Here is a 16,975-nt window from a genome sequence, read left to right as displayed (position 1 = left end):
AAAAAATAAGTGTCACAATTATATTTCCGCCTGAAAGTCGACATGACATTCCTTAGGTTAACTATACGCGAATTTATCTCTAGGCATTTTTCAAGGCCGTTCTAATATGACCCAAAGTAACAAATAAGTGTCACAATTATATTTCCGCCTGAAAGTCGACATGACATTCCTTAGTTTAACTATACGCGAATTTATCTCTAGACATTTTTCAAGGCCGTTCTAATATGACCCAAAGTAAAAAATAAGTGTCACAATTATATTTCCGCCTGAAAGTCGACATGACATTCCTTAGGTTAACTATACGCGAATTTATCTCTAGACATTTTTCAAGGCCGTTCTAATATGACCCAAAGTAACAAATAAGTGTCACAATTATATTTCCGCCTGAAAGTCGACATGACATTCCTTAGTTTAACTATACGCGAATTTATCTCTAGACATTTTTCAAGGCCGTTCTAATATGACCCAAAGTAAAAAATAAGTGTCACAATTATATTTCCGCCTGAAAGTCGACATGACATTTCTTAGTTTAACTATACGCGAATTTATCTCTAGACATTTTTCAAGGCCGTTCTAATATGACCCAAAGTAACAAATAAGTGTCACAATTATATTTCCGCCTGAAAGTCGACATGACATTCCTTAGTTTAACTATACGCGAATTTATCTCTAGACATTTTTCAAGGCCGTTCTAATATGACCCAAAGTAACAAATAAGTGTGACACTTATCGGAGGCCGTTCTAATATGACCAAAAGTAAAAAATAAGTGTCACAATTATATTTCAGCCTGAAAGTCGGCATAACGTTCCTTAATTTATGAAATTTATTTTTTTTAATAGCTGTGGTTTCCATATAACCTAGAATTGCAATTACTACGCTTAATTTTAATTCTAAGTAAGGTTTTTTGGGCAGCGTATACGTACCCCCTCATAGAACTATACGCGAATTTATCTCTGGCATTTTTCAAGTTCGTTCTAATATGATCCAAAGTAACAAAGAAGTGTGACACTTATCGGAGTAATACGCGATGCTTACAACGTATGACCTGAAGTAACAAATAAGTGTGACACTTATCGGAGGCCGTTCAAATATGACCAAAACTAACAAAGAAGTGTGACACTTATCGGAGCAGTACGCGATGCTTGCAACGTATGAACAAAATTAAGAAATAAGTGTGATCAGAAGTAAAAAATTAGAGTGACACTGATCGAAGGAATCTTCGATACTTTCAAAGTATGACTAACAAATAAGTGTAAATACAATTATGTGAGGCCGTGGATATATATTGTATGTGATACCGGCGTTGCAAATTGCTGTGAATAGCTAAAACAAACTTAACACATTAGAAGGATTTATGTATTCTGACCGTCGTTGTTGTTTCTCGCTCGGTCCGAATATTACGAACAAAGAGGTCGTCTTGGACAGAGTTTTCCAATAATTTATGTTCCTACAATGAGTGAAAAGAGCGCCAGAAAGCTTCAAAGTTTGGGCTACAGAACAAAGCCGCAGGGAAATTCGATTTCAGGGGTACGATGAATTGGCGAACGCGTGGAAACCATAATGTTAATGTTCGCTTAACAAATCTGGGTATTTTGGCAATCAACAGAGCAGAATTTTCACCAATTTTTTGTTTAGTTGCGAATATAGAGGGGGAGGGCGGCAAATTTATGGTTATCCCGGGTGCAAGAAATACACGCAACGCCACTGAAGATACGCTGGCTTGGTTGCCCACTTTAAAATTATATAATTTCAAATTTAAATATCAAACTGCAGTAATGTTTCCTAATTACAATCAAAATTTGCGATTCTCATAAGCTTCGGTCACACGTTAGAATCGCTTTTGAAACGGTTTTGGATCTCTTTAAACGGTTTGACGATAATTAACGTGGTTCACACTAGCTTTTGATAACGGTTTTCCACCGTTTTGGAATAGTCAACTTGAAATTGTTTTGAGCCACTTCGATAAAGTGATCGTTGAAAAATGAAAATCTACTTTTCAAATTTAAAACGATCGAACATGGTTCGCAAGTCTCGAAACTTTGACGAAAACGGTTTGAAGCGCCTTGAATCGTTATGAGATAATGAGAGAAATGGCTAAATGCGAACCGAGCTCGAAAGAGCTATAGATTTTAGAAAAATTCAAATTATTAAAATATTAAAATGGCGATCACTATCAAATCTCATTAAAATTTTAAAATCCTTATCAGATCTCGTTAAAATTCTCAAATCCCTATCAAATCTCATCCAAATTTTTAAATCCTTATCAAATCTCATTGGAATTGGCAAATCACATCTAAAATTTGGAAATTTTGTAAACTTATGAAATTACGGATAAAATTTCAAAATCTGAACCTCTTGCTGCGAGGCGAAAGCGCTAACCACTCTGCCACCCCACTATCGATTTAATTATAGCGCCCAATAGATGATTTTTTAATAATTTTTACTATAGCCCCAACACTTCTAAACGTACGGTTTTATATTAATTAGCTTATTTTGCTGCCTTCATATGTATTAATTAAAAGACTATGTTTATAAGCATGCTAGTTCACTGGCTTCCAGAGTGATGTCATTTTACCGAGGGGTTCGACATTCGTCTAAAATGCGTACGAAATTTTAAAATCTTCAAATGTTTTCGTGTCAAGTTCGGTCGCAGCTTGTGGCACTGGGTGAAAACTCGGAACTACTCTTTCTGCGTTAAGTTTGCAAGTTCTAATGAGTCAGTACTAGTTACTTATGAACTACGTTTTCGCTTGTATTAACCAATTTTTATTTTAATCGACCCGCGTACGCGCTATTGTGATATTTCAATTTCGTACCAATAGATACAGGCGCCATCTAACGCCAAAAAATTCGTTCGCGTATCGCTACCTCATTTCCAAAACCAGGTAACTCAAAACATTCGTTTTGTTTGGAAATCAATTTAAATTAAAGTGTTCGCGTTTCGCTATCTTATTTCCAAAACCCGGTAGCTCGAAAAATTCCTTTTAGATAAAATTCCTCTTGGGTTTGTTAAGTACAAGATGATTGGAAATTTAAATTTAATATTTAAAATATATTTAATACATCGGGGGGGATTGTATGTAATTAAATTTCCGTGACATCTTGTTTGAGGCGTAACAGTGGAGGGCTGCACGTGTACTCAGTCAGCTAAAAACCAGTAAACCAAATAAAAACTAAAACCAAAACCAAAAATTTCAAAACTAATACGTAAAATTATTTGGTGTTTAATCACTTAAGCTTGTTTTCTACTAAAATTATTCAATCAAAATATTCGATCTTCAAAAAATTCGATTTGATATTTGACGTGGTTATTAAAAATATTTAGTTGATCCCCGAACAATGGTATTTGCACACTCTACTGTTTGCATCTATTTTACCGGCTCATGGTACATCTTATAATTTGCAAAGACAAAATTACGTGAGACTAATAAAGCAAACTTTCCTGACAAACGAACGAGAATATTTCTATATTTAAAGAATGAAATATAATTAGCGTAATGCGATTTGAACGCTCACGATTGTTTAAAGGAGAACTGTCACCACCTTAAAATTGGTTACAAACCATTTAAATGGATAGAGGACGTCCGAAAATGGTTATAAAAAAATTTCATGTTAATATTTCCAGTATTTGATTTATTATAAGCAACCAAATTTCGTGTTTATCCCCCCCCCTCGACTCGAGAATCTCAGAACCGCTTGGTTGAACCTACCTGCAGCGCCATCTCGTGAATGAAATATTTTTTCCCGGTTTTATCGTTTTTCGGTCGGAACTGTCGTCCGCTACGACATTCTCCTTGGCTTTTTAACCTAGTTATATTGGTAGATTGTAGTTAATCGTGTTTTTAATATGGCTTACACGATGCCCTTTCTCAAATTTTTGCCGCTTCATTCTTTTGGCGCTGCACGTAGGTTCAACCGCTATTTCTGAAATTTTTGGAGCCGTTTGATGTATGTTGCGGAAAAAGTAGCGTAACTTTTTAAATACTTTTCCAATAACTATAAAATTTCAGGGACATAATTATTTCTATATTTTCTATCTTTCTGTAAAAAAAACCTCGTAAATTTTGGTTTTGGTGACAGTTCTCTTTTAAGTTAAAAAATAATTTTTAAATTACAAATATTTTTATAAATGTTTTTGGTACTGTAGTTAGCTTTAAATAAATTTCAACTTTTGGTTTTGAATGATTTATTGAATTAAACCATAACGTGTTGTATAAACATTAAGTTGTTCGGTTTTGGATGATGTGGGATTAGCGAGTTCCTTAGAGGACGAGGCAATGATCGTAGCAATCTTTTTCGCTGGCAAAGTTGTTGGCGTTTCCTCCACAACCTAGGAATAAGGGAGTTATGGTTGGTTAATAATATTATATCAATATAGAAATGCAAATCTATTTATTTATACTCCGGGAGAATGAATATGTCGAGATTATATTTAGCGTTTCTCCAATTCCACCCGTTGGGGCCCCCGGTATGCTCCTCCACTTTAATAAAATCAAATAATACTGTAATCTCATTGGTTCTTAAAAATTGCGTTTTTCGACGCGATTAACGCTGCTGCGAGGACGCAAAAAATAAGACCGCTTCCCCCCCCCCCCCTTAGCGTGACGGGGTTAGGGCCTCAACGTGTCCGTCGATAGTCTCGACATATTCATTCTCCCTGAGTATAAATAAATAAATTCTTGATAATGCGTAATTGTAAAATGGTTTTTAGGGTGTAGAGGATCTGAAAATAATTTGGTATTACCTCCATAGAAGAATTGCTGGCAGGTGCCGGTCTTCCTGTTGAAGTGGAATCTGGGAAGGAGAGCGTTGCACAAACCGACTTGGGGTTCCAAGAAGCAGTTGGTCAACTTCCATTCTTGGGGTTCAACTGAGGTAAATAACTCATGGCTTAAGTCATTTTGTACAGCGTTATATCTTATAATCGTAACTCTTAGTATTTACCTTCGTTGCTCACTTTAAATCCACTGCAAGTATCTTGGCAAACCTTTTGGTTGAAGAATCGGTTGGAATTACCTTCAGAACAAAATTAATTTGTTATACGATAATTTATTTAAAATTACAACTAATGTCGTTTTAAAATTTTCCAATTAACTCTAAAAAAACGTTTTCTACAATTCTGCTATCTTCGTGTATACCGGGATAAATCCTTAATTATTCTACAAAATAATCTTACCACCACAGCCTCCGTAGGTGAACTTTTCGCATTGACCGCTTTGTACGTTGTAGTAGAAGCTTGGGAAAAGGGCCTGGCACAATCCAGTTTTAGCTGGTTCGGAGCAGTCAACTTGGGATACCGAGGTTTCTGAAATGTAAGACAATTTTTAGTGCACCACTTTCAATTTATTAATCAGAAAGGCTTCTTACGTCTGCATTGCTGCATGCATTCCTCCTCAGAATCGAAATTGTTGGTGTTACCTATGGTATATTAGATTTAATATTCCGCAATAAATTTTCAATTTCAGGGTTGGCTGATTTAGATCTCATAATGAAATATAGGAATACAAAGAAAATCTGAGCTACCTCAAATGTTAAATAGTAATTAAATTTAATTAAGAATTAATTTAATTTTAGTTTATGTAACCGATAGAAGAAATTCTATCATTTAGACCAGAAAATCTTGTTACAAAATCAATAAATAAAAAAACAAAATATAATATAAATAAAAAACTACTGATTTCATAAAATAAGAGCCAACCCGATCAATTACAGTTCTATCCACGATACATACCGCCACATCCACCGTAGGTGAATGGGTGACACTTTCCGGTGTGCTTGTTGAAGTAGAATTTGTGGAAGGCACCACGGCACAGACCAACGGTTGGTTCGGCAGTGCACTCAACCTGCTTCTTAACTACAAACAAAAATACCTTACAGTGGCTGCTTGGAAAAATCTAGACCTTAACTCTACTTACCACCGCAGGAGGCTTCGCATTCCTCACGACCTTGGAAGTTGTTTGTGTTACCTAATTTAATGATGATATTAAAATTAGAAAAGTGCCTAAAACGTAAACCGAAGTCTTAAAATAACCCTTGATAAAAATATATTTTCAAATCTATTATTGCAAGCCTAAGAAAATTCGAAGATTTGTTTGGTAAATCCCCAAAGTATTAACGCTTTTGTTCCATTTGCTTTGTTCCTGCTAATCAGTGGCGTACCGTACACGGGGTTTGCCAGACAGGTTTCCCTGGCCCCCCGACCTTTTGGGGGCCTAATCGCGATCGCGTACAAGAATTAAGGGGTGGCCCGGGTGGGAAATTGGCGAATCACTGCCAGTGGAAAATTTTTTCGAAATATCTTAGTTCTTTCAATGCTTTGTGTAGTAATAATTTTAAACAAATTACCTAAAATCTGAATCGTTTAGAATTAAGTAATTAACTTAACTTGTTTAATTTGGCCCTTATGGGTAGGTTTTAAATACACGTAGGGTGGGAGCCCCCTTTTCGCGTTCAACCCTGGGCCCCACGTCAATTCGTTACGCCACTGCTGCTAATGTTATTAGTTTGAAACGTGTACCTTAGTTGGCTCCCAATACTTTTTCAAACATAGTGCAGCTCTAAATACATCATATACTAATTTTCTAAAACAATTACATCGGGAAGAATATTTAAATATCCATACGGAGTGTTAGTTCAAAATTTTACACCATTAAATAGTTGGATGCAGTGTACCCATATGCCATTTAGTGGGACAAAAGTAATGGTGTTCGACCCCAGCTTGTGGCACTGGCTTGAATTTGGTTAAAGAGGTTTTCCAAAATCTTCGGTTCCCCATTTCCTTAAAAACTAGTTTAGGCTAACTGTAATAGTTAAGAATAGGGAGTTGTTGCTCTCGTGGCATAAAGGGCTTTCCACCCATCTCCACCCCGGCTACCTGAATTAATGGCATTAAAGTAAATCGATGACTTAGGCCTAAGGTGGTGCCTTGGTTATTAGCCTAGCGGGAAATTTTTCCATCCTCCAAACGTACCTCGAGACATTTTTATGTCTTAGATGGAAACTTAAAATATTTATTATAAAACTCTTGTATTATTTTCAATTATGTAAAATTTCAGACCCGGAACAGAATAACTATACAATTATAAAGCCTAAATGTATTACCTCCACAGCCTCCGTAGACGAATTCCTCGCATTGACCGGATGTTTCATTGAAGAAATGACGAACAAAGTAAGCCCGGCATAGGCCAGTCTCGGGTTTTGCCTGACATTCCTCCAAAGCTGCGAAAAAACGGTGATCATGATTACCTCACTTGGATCAAAGATGAGTATTTAGAATTTGTTCCATCGCACCGAATCCCATTCGACCGAACCCAATCCCATTCGACCGAAAAAGCCGCACTTTGGCGGATTTAGGATTCGGTTTAATGGGATTGTCCCACTCGACCGAAAAACCCGCATTTCTCCGGGTTTGGGATTCGGTTTTATCCGTTTCAGCATCTGTCAGAACAGCATGCAGTGTTACCTAACCTAACCTAACCTTTGCATTTATTAAGCCTAAATAAATTCCCGTTATGCAAGTAGACAAATCCACCTCTATTTGCTATACTTTCCATTTCAACAATCTGCAAATTGAGCGTACCATAAAGGTATTACGTTTTAACAAAAAAAAAAACCCGCCTTTGGGCTAATTTCATCAAAAACATTGGCGGAATTCGGTCGAATGGTATTCGGCGCAGTGGGAAGATACCAATATTTAAGGGGGAAACTTTATCTAAAAATGGGTTATCTTAACTAACTAGTGGTATCGACCTTCGAAATGTTTCGCTCGAAAATATAATAAAATATTATAATGAAAAATATCTAGTATAAACAGGGTGATCTCGACTATTAAATTAAATATTTCCGAACCCCTGCTCTAGTGGATAAAATAATTTTTTTTTAGTTGATTAGCTATAGCTCCATCATATAGTTTTGCAAGAATGGTGCATCTTTAACTAGGGAGGTTCTGTTTTAAAAACGTTATAACTAGTTAACAATTGACACTAGGGAAAAGGGTACTCCATTCAAGTACTAGAATTTCGATTACCACTAGAAAAATAAAAACATTCTGCTTGAAGTATAGTACTTGTCTCTTTTAAATACAGAAAACGTATATTTACTTATGGCGGAAGACATAGCAACCACAGCGAGAAAGGCAGCAACGGCTACGAAGGAGTTCATGGTAGGTTTAGGGTGAAGACGTAACCTAGCAGGTAACTATGTGGAAGAGTGTTGGCTTCTACCCGCTTTATTTATACCACCAAATAATATCTTTCGATCTGGACACCTTTCGCAATTCTCTCGGATTAACTTTATCAATCGTTTGAAATATTCGTTTTTCCATCTGATTATTTTATTTGTCTAATCTACTTTATATAAAAGTGGAGCGTTACGGCGTGGACGTTGGTTCACCTGTCTCCACTCCAACAATGTCAAGGATCTATTATCCAGGGAAATATCTATTATGGCGTGTCTGCTTGGTTACTATTATCCACGTTATCTGTTAAACTTAATTTTTAAAAACTATAAAATTATGAGGGGTAGTTTTTGAAATTTATAATATATGCAATGAACAAAATTCAAATTTACTGAATTCAAATAGTTTTTCTAAAAATTAAGAACTGCATTTCAGTTATTAGGTTTAAGAAATGTATACATTTAATTTTATAAATATAATATATTAAGTTTAATATTTATTATAGAAAACGTTATTTTGTCTGGGAAATTTGATAAGGAATAAACGAACTGAATTCAAATCTTACCAGAAATTCTGGATTGCGTTTCGACATGAATTTATTCATTAAGTGTCTATGAATTTATTCGTGAAGTATGATTTTATTCGTGAAGTGTCTATGAATTTATTCGTGAAGTGCATATTAATTTATTCGTGAAATGCCTCTTAATTTATTCGTGAAGTGTCTCTGAATTTTTTCGTGAAATGCCAATGAATTTATTCGTGAAATGCCTATTAATTTTTTCGTGAAGTGTTTATGAATTTTTTCGTGAAATGCCTATTAATTTATTCGTGAAGTGTCTTTGAATTTATTCGTGAAGTGCCTATGAATTTATTCGTGAAATGACTATGAATTTATTCGTGAAATGCCTATGAATTTATTCGCGAAATGCCTATGAATTTATTCGTGAAATGACTATGAATTTATTTGTGAAGTGTCTATGAATAACCTTGTGGTTAATATTATTAAAAGTAAATTAAAACATTTCTATTTACTTTAGGTACTACAGGATGACCTATATGTGACATAGTAATTATTTAATAAGATTTTATGTTGTTAGATTTGGTAATATTATATGGATGAACTATAGTCTTTTGTGCCATTGTGCCTAGTATAATATTGGACATAAGTATCGACGCCTACTTATTGAGTTATTAAGTGAAAGAAAATTATCCAATAAAAACTATATGTGTACGACAACTGCATCTTTCAGAAATAAACTAGGAACCTAGTTATAATGTTGGAACAGTTTTCTATGATTGATTCTAAAATTTAATTCTGTATATCTATAAATAGTTGTTATTTTCGAAATAAGCATATTTTACCAAAAATAATTAATTATTGGGATAGAGTTTTGTAACTAGTTGAAAATATATCCCACAGATGGCAGTATAGACCGTGTAGGCATTTTATGCGGAATAGTTTACGAGCTGCTCGATAGATGTCAGACGTTCTTCTACGGCTTCTCTTCTTCCAATTCGTTAGCTGAGAGACAAAGTAAGGCAAGTAGAAATGGGTTTTTTTAAAGTAATTCGAAATAAGAATCTTGTAGTGTTGCTGCATAAGTCTGACGCGTTACTTAATTTGCTATAAATTTAACCTTTCTATGTATTTAATTTAATATATTACGGGGGTTATTATTCTAGATGTTTGAGGGGAAAAACTGGAAAAATGGAAGTTTCAAGATTTACTTGACTTTAGCGCTCAAGTTGCGTTTCAAGAACGGTGGAACCCGGGAATGCGAAACGAATTAAAAGACGAAACCCCTCCGCGATCCGCATAACAATTTGGAAGTTTAGTTAAATGCATGTTCACAGCTAGTTTCACGCATGTTGTGTTTTAAGGTAATTTCTTACTCTCTGTATAAAAATGGATCCCGAATACGCGGCAAGGCTTAACAAGTTTTAAATAGGAGGAAACTTCCGGCGAAAAACGTCGTGTCGTCCGCAACAGAATATGCAAACGGTGTAGTTTTACCGAGGGGCTGATCACTCGCCGTAATCGGTGTACAAGCCTGTAGCTTTGACTGTACTAAAATGATTACGTAACTGATTACAGATTTAGTACTACCAAAGGCTGTACTCACTTTTGTACTCCCGTAATCGGTGTACAGATTTTTAGGAAGTGGTTAGCCCCTCGAGTTTTACATTGCACAACAAATATAATCGGAAATTGTCCCTCTTTTTTTAAGTCGTTAAGCCTTTGCCGAGAGTATCAGCAATATAGTCGATTATCATTATTTTATGCATAAGTTACGTAATTACAATAAGTATGACGTCCAGAAAAAATTATCACCGAACTGATTTTCAGAGCTATTGCGCAATCAAGGTTTAGAGGAGCACAGAGCCCCCTAGTGTCTGAATATGCCCGGGGAAAAATATTCTACTAAAAACGCCTAAAATATACCACTCACAAGGAGAAGACCAAAGGTGATTTTCATCTATTTTGTTTAAATTCGTTGGATAAGTAGACCTTTATGTAACTTTTTATAGTTTTGCCATGGCAACCAAAAATGTATTTGATTACTTAAAATCTTCTTTTCCTTATGGAAATTAACATGAGAAATCGCAGGATCTTATGGTCCCTCCCTTTGACAAAAAATAAAATATTAAAAAATAAATTATGTTTAAAAAATTGTACATTGGGTAAATTCAGGTTAATTTGGATAAATGCGTGTAAATATGCGAATAAATATGCAAATTTTATTAATACAAATAAAGGGTTGTATTATTTAAAATGCGTAAAAATGGGTATATGCATGTACAATTGTACATTTCGGTAAATGTGAGTAAAATGTGTAAATTAGGTAAATGCAAGTAAATTGACAAAATTTTGATTATGGAAGGAAAATTATTACATGCCATAAAATTGGATAAATTTGGGAAAACCTTTCTTGAATTTATACAAATTTTGCTTATTTAATGGTATTTTCTTGAATTTAGCCGCTTTACTTGAGTTAAACCAAATGGGCGAGTTCAAGTCGGAGCCGGGCGAAGGTGTCCGCGTCGAAAAAAGGTTCGGCCAGAAAAGTACCATTAAATCAGTAGGAAGAGTCATACTTACTTTTATTATGTTACCTATGTTAGAAATAAATAGGGTTTAGTTCAATCTGCAATTAAAGTACAAACAAAAGCATTTCTTTAAACGCTTATCTTTTTTAAAAACCAAAACAAATAGGAAAAAGTACTTTTATTAGTAAAATCGTGGTCAATACTTTAGTGGATTATCCTTGGTAGGCCCACTTAATTTTAGCTACTTTCCTAAAATATCTTAGCGTCACCACTACTCAAAACAAACTGTTTTGACACTCGAAGTACACCTTTATTCGACAAATAACTTTCAAGTTAAAATAACTGTTATTTTATAATTCATTTATCATGAGGATCAAACCGGCGTCAAATTTTCATAGACAGAGACCCTTTTTTTTGCTAAGGTAGTTCATTTGCCACAGTAGAGGATTAACCAATATTCTGAGTATTCTTCAGCGTAGGGGCCCGGAACTTGCCATAAGCTAGGGGCTCCGAGACGATGTCAGAGGGGCCCAAGCACGTAGATATAGAAAGTCTAAGGGGGGGGGGGACGGGTTATAACACAACCAGATTAAATCGCGAGCGCAGCAAGCACGAAATTTTCGTTAGCAATAACGCATATTTAAAGTACTGGCTAGACTCGGGACGAGTGACAATGATATTTCCGCACGTGTATCAAACGAAGTTTTTTAATACATTTGCGAGAAAATGATAATATTAATTATCCTATTAATATATTTAATATATTAATATATTTTACTGTGCTGCGTTGCGGATATTTCAATTCATTTTTACGTCTTACTGTTTATTTCTTAATGTTGCGCTCCTTTCGTAAGAAAGGAATCGAGTCCTAAGGGGGAGGTTTGAACCCCCTAAACCCCCCCCCCCTTATATACGTCCTTGGAGGGGCCCAAATAATGCTCAAGATAAGGGGCCGAGGTGTTTGTTATCCACCACTTTCATGCTCATGCTTATCTTACGCTATCTCTGATACAGTGCCGTCGATAGGGAGTTTTAGATGACCCTAAGCCCCACCAAACTTGAAAACGTGTTTCGATAGATCTTTCTATTCATGTTGAGGAATGAAAAGTGAAATAATAGGTGTTTTTACAAAAGATCGGTGGTCACGTGTTTTCAGTAAGTTTGCGTCACTACGGTCAAAATGAAATCTCGAAGTTGGCCGATAATTTAGTGTCGTCCGCTATTTAAGACAAGGCTTACCTGTCGTTTAGTTTAACAGTAAAGTGAAAGTTCTAACTGCTATAGAAGATTATTTATTTTTGCTGAGTATTTTATATCTTTCAAGGTTAGTAGATAAGAAATAACTAAAACCAGACTACCTTATAATATACATAACACATAAAAAGATACTTTTAATACAACCCTAGCCTTTATTTATCTATTTGTAACGCTGTTAATATTTAAAACTAAAATTGTCTATACGCGGGCCTTAGTATCAGCAGCCGGATCTTAGCAGACGATGCCTTGCTCAAACATACTGAATTCCCATGAGCCTCTATAGCGAAAATCTTTTGTAGAACCATCTATTAATATTAAAAGCTATGCAATTTCGACCATTTAAGTTATAATCCCTTATGACATATATTCTTGGCAAATTTTAATATTGATTCTCATTGAATGCGGTAACGTCTAAATGAATGAATTAAGACTTAAGAAGAGAGTAAATTCCAATATGAATATTTATTGTTGACGAGAATGACATTGATGAATAAAATCGTATACATCCTGGTTCGAACGAGTGGTTGGCTGAAAGAGTAATCACCCCTCAATGGCTGTTCTCTCAATCGCTCCGTTCAATTTACATGACAAATGTTTTATCAAGATGTATCCTGATATCGAATATATTCATCAATCTTTCAAAAGGTTCTCTGAAGTGGAAGATAAAATGGCCAATTCCAAATATTTATACAAGCACGTTTAATTCCCTTATAATGGCGTAGCATTAAAAGTTTAAATGCTGGTTTTCACTAGGACAGAAACGGGACGACGGCGACGGCGGACGCAAAAACATTGTATTAGGCCTAACGAGAATTTTTTGCGTCGAAGCTAACCGTCGTGGTGTTTTTGGACTAGTGAAAACTAGCCCTAAGTAATATTATTTAAGTTAAGTGTAGGTTTTTGTTAAAGCTCGTTTTACATTTACGCGGCTGAATTATAGTTGTTGCAGAAGCTTAGGCTCAGTTTGGAAGCATTTAGAGTTCAAATTTGTAAAATACTTCAATCATAAATGAACAGGCGGTTGTAGTAGTTGTTTTTTTAGTAGGTGTCATTGTTTGCTTTAGAATGCGTTTCAATTTTCAATAAGCTTTTGCTGCTCTTTACAAAAGCTTGGATTAAGAATTTCAGCGACAGAGATTTCACCTGGCAAGTGCCAAAGACTAGTAACAACTTGTGACAGAACTGGATGATATGATATGATTGAGTATTTTTTGACTTGGTGGTATAACGCAATGGAAGTGGATATGATAGTTTTATCTCCAATTATGCAGTATTTTGGACTTAAAACATTCAAACTTTACAAATAACTTTATTATATTGTTTTTTATTAATAGACCCTTAAATGAAGTCGTAACTAATAACTAGAATTAACTATAGAAAATTACTACAAATCAGCGAAAAATTGAGATAATTAACTGGAAATCACAGAAACATTATGAAAATTATCCTGAAATCACCGAGAACGTGAGATATTTAATTGGAAATCAGTAAACAATTTCTATAATTCACTGGGAATGACCGTATAATTTTGAGAATTCACTGAGAATCAGCGAATATGTTTTAGAATTACCTAGAAATTATCTGAAAATTGAGATAAATCACTGAAAATCAGCGTAAATTTGTGGGAATTCATTAGAAATCAGCAAAACGTGCACTGTAATTCCTTGGAAATTTCCGTAAAATTGAGATAATTCACTGGAAATAAGCGTTGAGTTGTGAGAATTCATTGGAAATCAGTAAAAAGTTTTTATAGTTCACTGGTAATGACCAAATAATTTTATGAATTAACTAAGAATCAGCGAATAATTTGGAAAATTCACTAGAAATGACAGAATAATTTTAAGAATTAACTAAGAATCACCGAATAATTTTAAGAATCAACTAAGAATCACCGAATAATTTTAAGAATTAACTAAGAATCGCCGAATAATTTTAAGAATTAACTAAGAATCACCGAATAATTTTAAGAATTAACTAAGAATCACCGAATAATTTTAAGAATTAACTGAGAATCAACGAATAAATTTGAAAATTCACTGGAAATGACCGAATAATTTTAAGAATTAATTAAGAATCAGCGAATAATTTTAAGAATCAACTAAGAATCACCGAATAATTTTAAGAATTAACTAAGAATCACCGAATAATTTTAAGAATTAACTAAGAATCACCGAATTATTTTAAGAATCAACTAAGAATCACCGAATAATTTTAAGAATTAACTAAGAATCACCGAATAATTTTAAGAATTAACTAAGAATCACCGAATAAATTTGAAAATGCACTGAAAATGACCAAATAATTTTAACAATTAACTAAGAATCAGCGAATAATTTTAAGAATTATTTAAGAATCACCGAATAATTTTAAGAATTAACTAAGAATCACCGAATAATTTTAAGAATTAACTGAGAATCAACGAATAAATTTGAAAATTCACTGGAAATCACCGAATAATTTTAAGAATCAACTAAGAATCACCGAATAATTTTAAGAATTAACTAAGAATCACCGAATAATTTTAAGAATTAACTAAGAATCACCGAATAATTTTAAGAATCAACTAAGAATCACCGAATAATTTTAAGAATTAACTAAGGATCACCGAATAATTTTAAGAATTAACTAAGAATCACCGAATAAATTTGAAAATTCACTGAAAATGACCAAATAATTTTAACAATTAACTAAGAATCAGCGAATAATTTTGAAAATTCACTGGAAATTACTGAATAATTTTAACAATTAACTAAGAATCAGAGAATAATTTTAAGAATTAACTGAGAATAAACGAATAAATTTGAAAATTCACTGGAAATGACTGAATAATTTTAACAATTAACTAAGAATCAGCGAATAATTTTAAGAATTAACTGAGAATCAACGAATAAATTTGAAAATTAACTGGAAATGACCGAATAATTTTAAGAATTAACTAAGAATCAGCGAATAATTTTGAAAATTCACTGGAAATGAATGAATAATTTTAAGAATTATCTAAGAATCAGCGAATAATTTTAAGAATTAACTAAAGAATCAGCGAATAAATTTAGAGGTCGGGGACGGTTAATCATTATCCATGTTTAAATTGATTTTTTTCGGGAAAAAATGTAAACAAAGAAATTTACCAGTTAATATTTCGGAAAATGAATCAGTAAAAAGTTTTTATAGTTCACTGGTAATGACCAAATAATTTTATGAATTAACTAAGAATCAGCGAATAATTTGGAAAATTCACTAGAAATGACAGAATAATTTTAAGAATTAACTAAGAATCACCGAATAATTTTAAGAATTAACTAAGAATCAGCGAATAATTTTAAGAATCAACTAAGAATCACCGAATAATTTTAAGAATTAACTAAGAATCACCGAATAATTTTAAGAATTAACTAAGAATCACCGAATTATTTTAAGAATCAACTAAGAATCACCGAATAATTTTAAGAATTAACTAAGAATCACCGAATAATTTTAAGAATTAACTAAGAATCACCGAATAAATTTGAAAATGCACTGAAAATGACCAAATAATTTTAACAATTAACTAAGAATCAGCGAATAATTTTAAGAATTATTTAAGAATCACCGAATAATTTTAAGAATTAACTAAGAATCACCGAATAATTTTAAGAATTAACTGAGAATCAACGAATAAATTTGAAAATTCACTGGAAATCACCGAATAATTTTAAGAATCAACTAAGAATCACCGAATAATTTTAAGAATTAACTAAGAATCACCGAATAATTTTAAGAATTAACTAAGAATCACCGAATAATTTTAAGAATCAACTAAGAATCACCGAATAATTTTAAGAATTAACTAAGGATCACCGAATAATTTTAAGAATTAACTAAGAATCACCGAATAAATTTGAAAATTCACTGAAAATGACCAAATAATTTTAACAATTAACTAAGAATCAGCGAATAATTTTGAAAATTCACTGGAAATTACTGAATAATTTTAACAATTAACTAAGAATCAGAGAATAATTTTAAGAATTAACTGAGAATAAACGAATAAATTTGAAAATTCACTGGAAATGACTGAATAATTTTAACAATTAACTAAGAATCAGCGAATAATTTTAAGAATTAACTGAGAATCAACGAATAAATTTGAAAATTAACTGGAAATGACCGAATAATTTTAAGAATTAACTAAGAATCAGCGAATAATTTTGAAAATTCACTGGAAATGAATGAATAATTTTAAGAATTATCTAAGAATCAGCGAATAATTTTAAGAATTAACTAAAGAATCAGCGAATAAATTTAGAGGTCGGGGACGGTTAATCATTATCCATGTTTAAATTGATTTTTTTCGGGAAAAAATGTAAACAAAGAAATTTACCAGTTAATATTTCGGAAAATGAATCAGTAAAAAGTTTTTATAGTTCACTGGTAATGACCAAATAATTTTATGAATTAACTAAGAATCAGCGAATAATTTGGAAAATTCACTAGAAATGACAGAATAATTTTAA

At 33.2% G+C, this 16,975-nt stretch overlaps 1 protein-coding gene across 1 annotated transcript; it reads right to left on the bottom strand.

Annotated features, from left to right (window-relative positions):
• Nucleotides 1-4,170: 4,170 nt before the first annotated feature.
• LOC149936339 (carboxypeptidase inhibitor SmCI-like) lies at nt 4,171-8,220 on the bottom strand. Its single transcript, XM_090154811.1, has 9 exons — nt 8,101-8,220; nt 7,103-7,219; nt 5,917-5,967; nt 5,733-5,855; nt 5,369-5,419; nt 5,178-5,306; nt 4,946-5,017; nt 4,746-4,871; nt 4,171-4,331 (listed from the first exon to the last, which is right to left on the bottom strand). The coding sequence occupies exons 1-9, from the start codon at nt 8,159-8,161 to the stop codon at nt 4,264-4,266; spliced, it is 798 nt and encodes a 265-aa protein (XP_090010937.1). The 5' UTR covers nt 8,162-8,220; the 3' UTR covers nt 4,171-4,263.
• Nucleotides 8,221-16,975: the final 8,755 nt, after the last annotated feature.

The sequence above is a fragment of the Leiobunum rupestre genome, chromosome 7 (genome assembly GCF_980474605.1).
Source record: "Leiobunum rupestre chromosome 7, qqLeiRupe1.1.hap1, whole genome shotgun sequence".
NCBI lineage: Eukaryota > Metazoa > Arthropoda > Arachnida > Opiliones > Sclerosomatidae > Leiobunum > Leiobunum rupestre.
The sequence above is the reverse complement of the archived record's forward strand: the minus strand, read 5'-3'. Positions and strand labels throughout refer to the sequence as shown.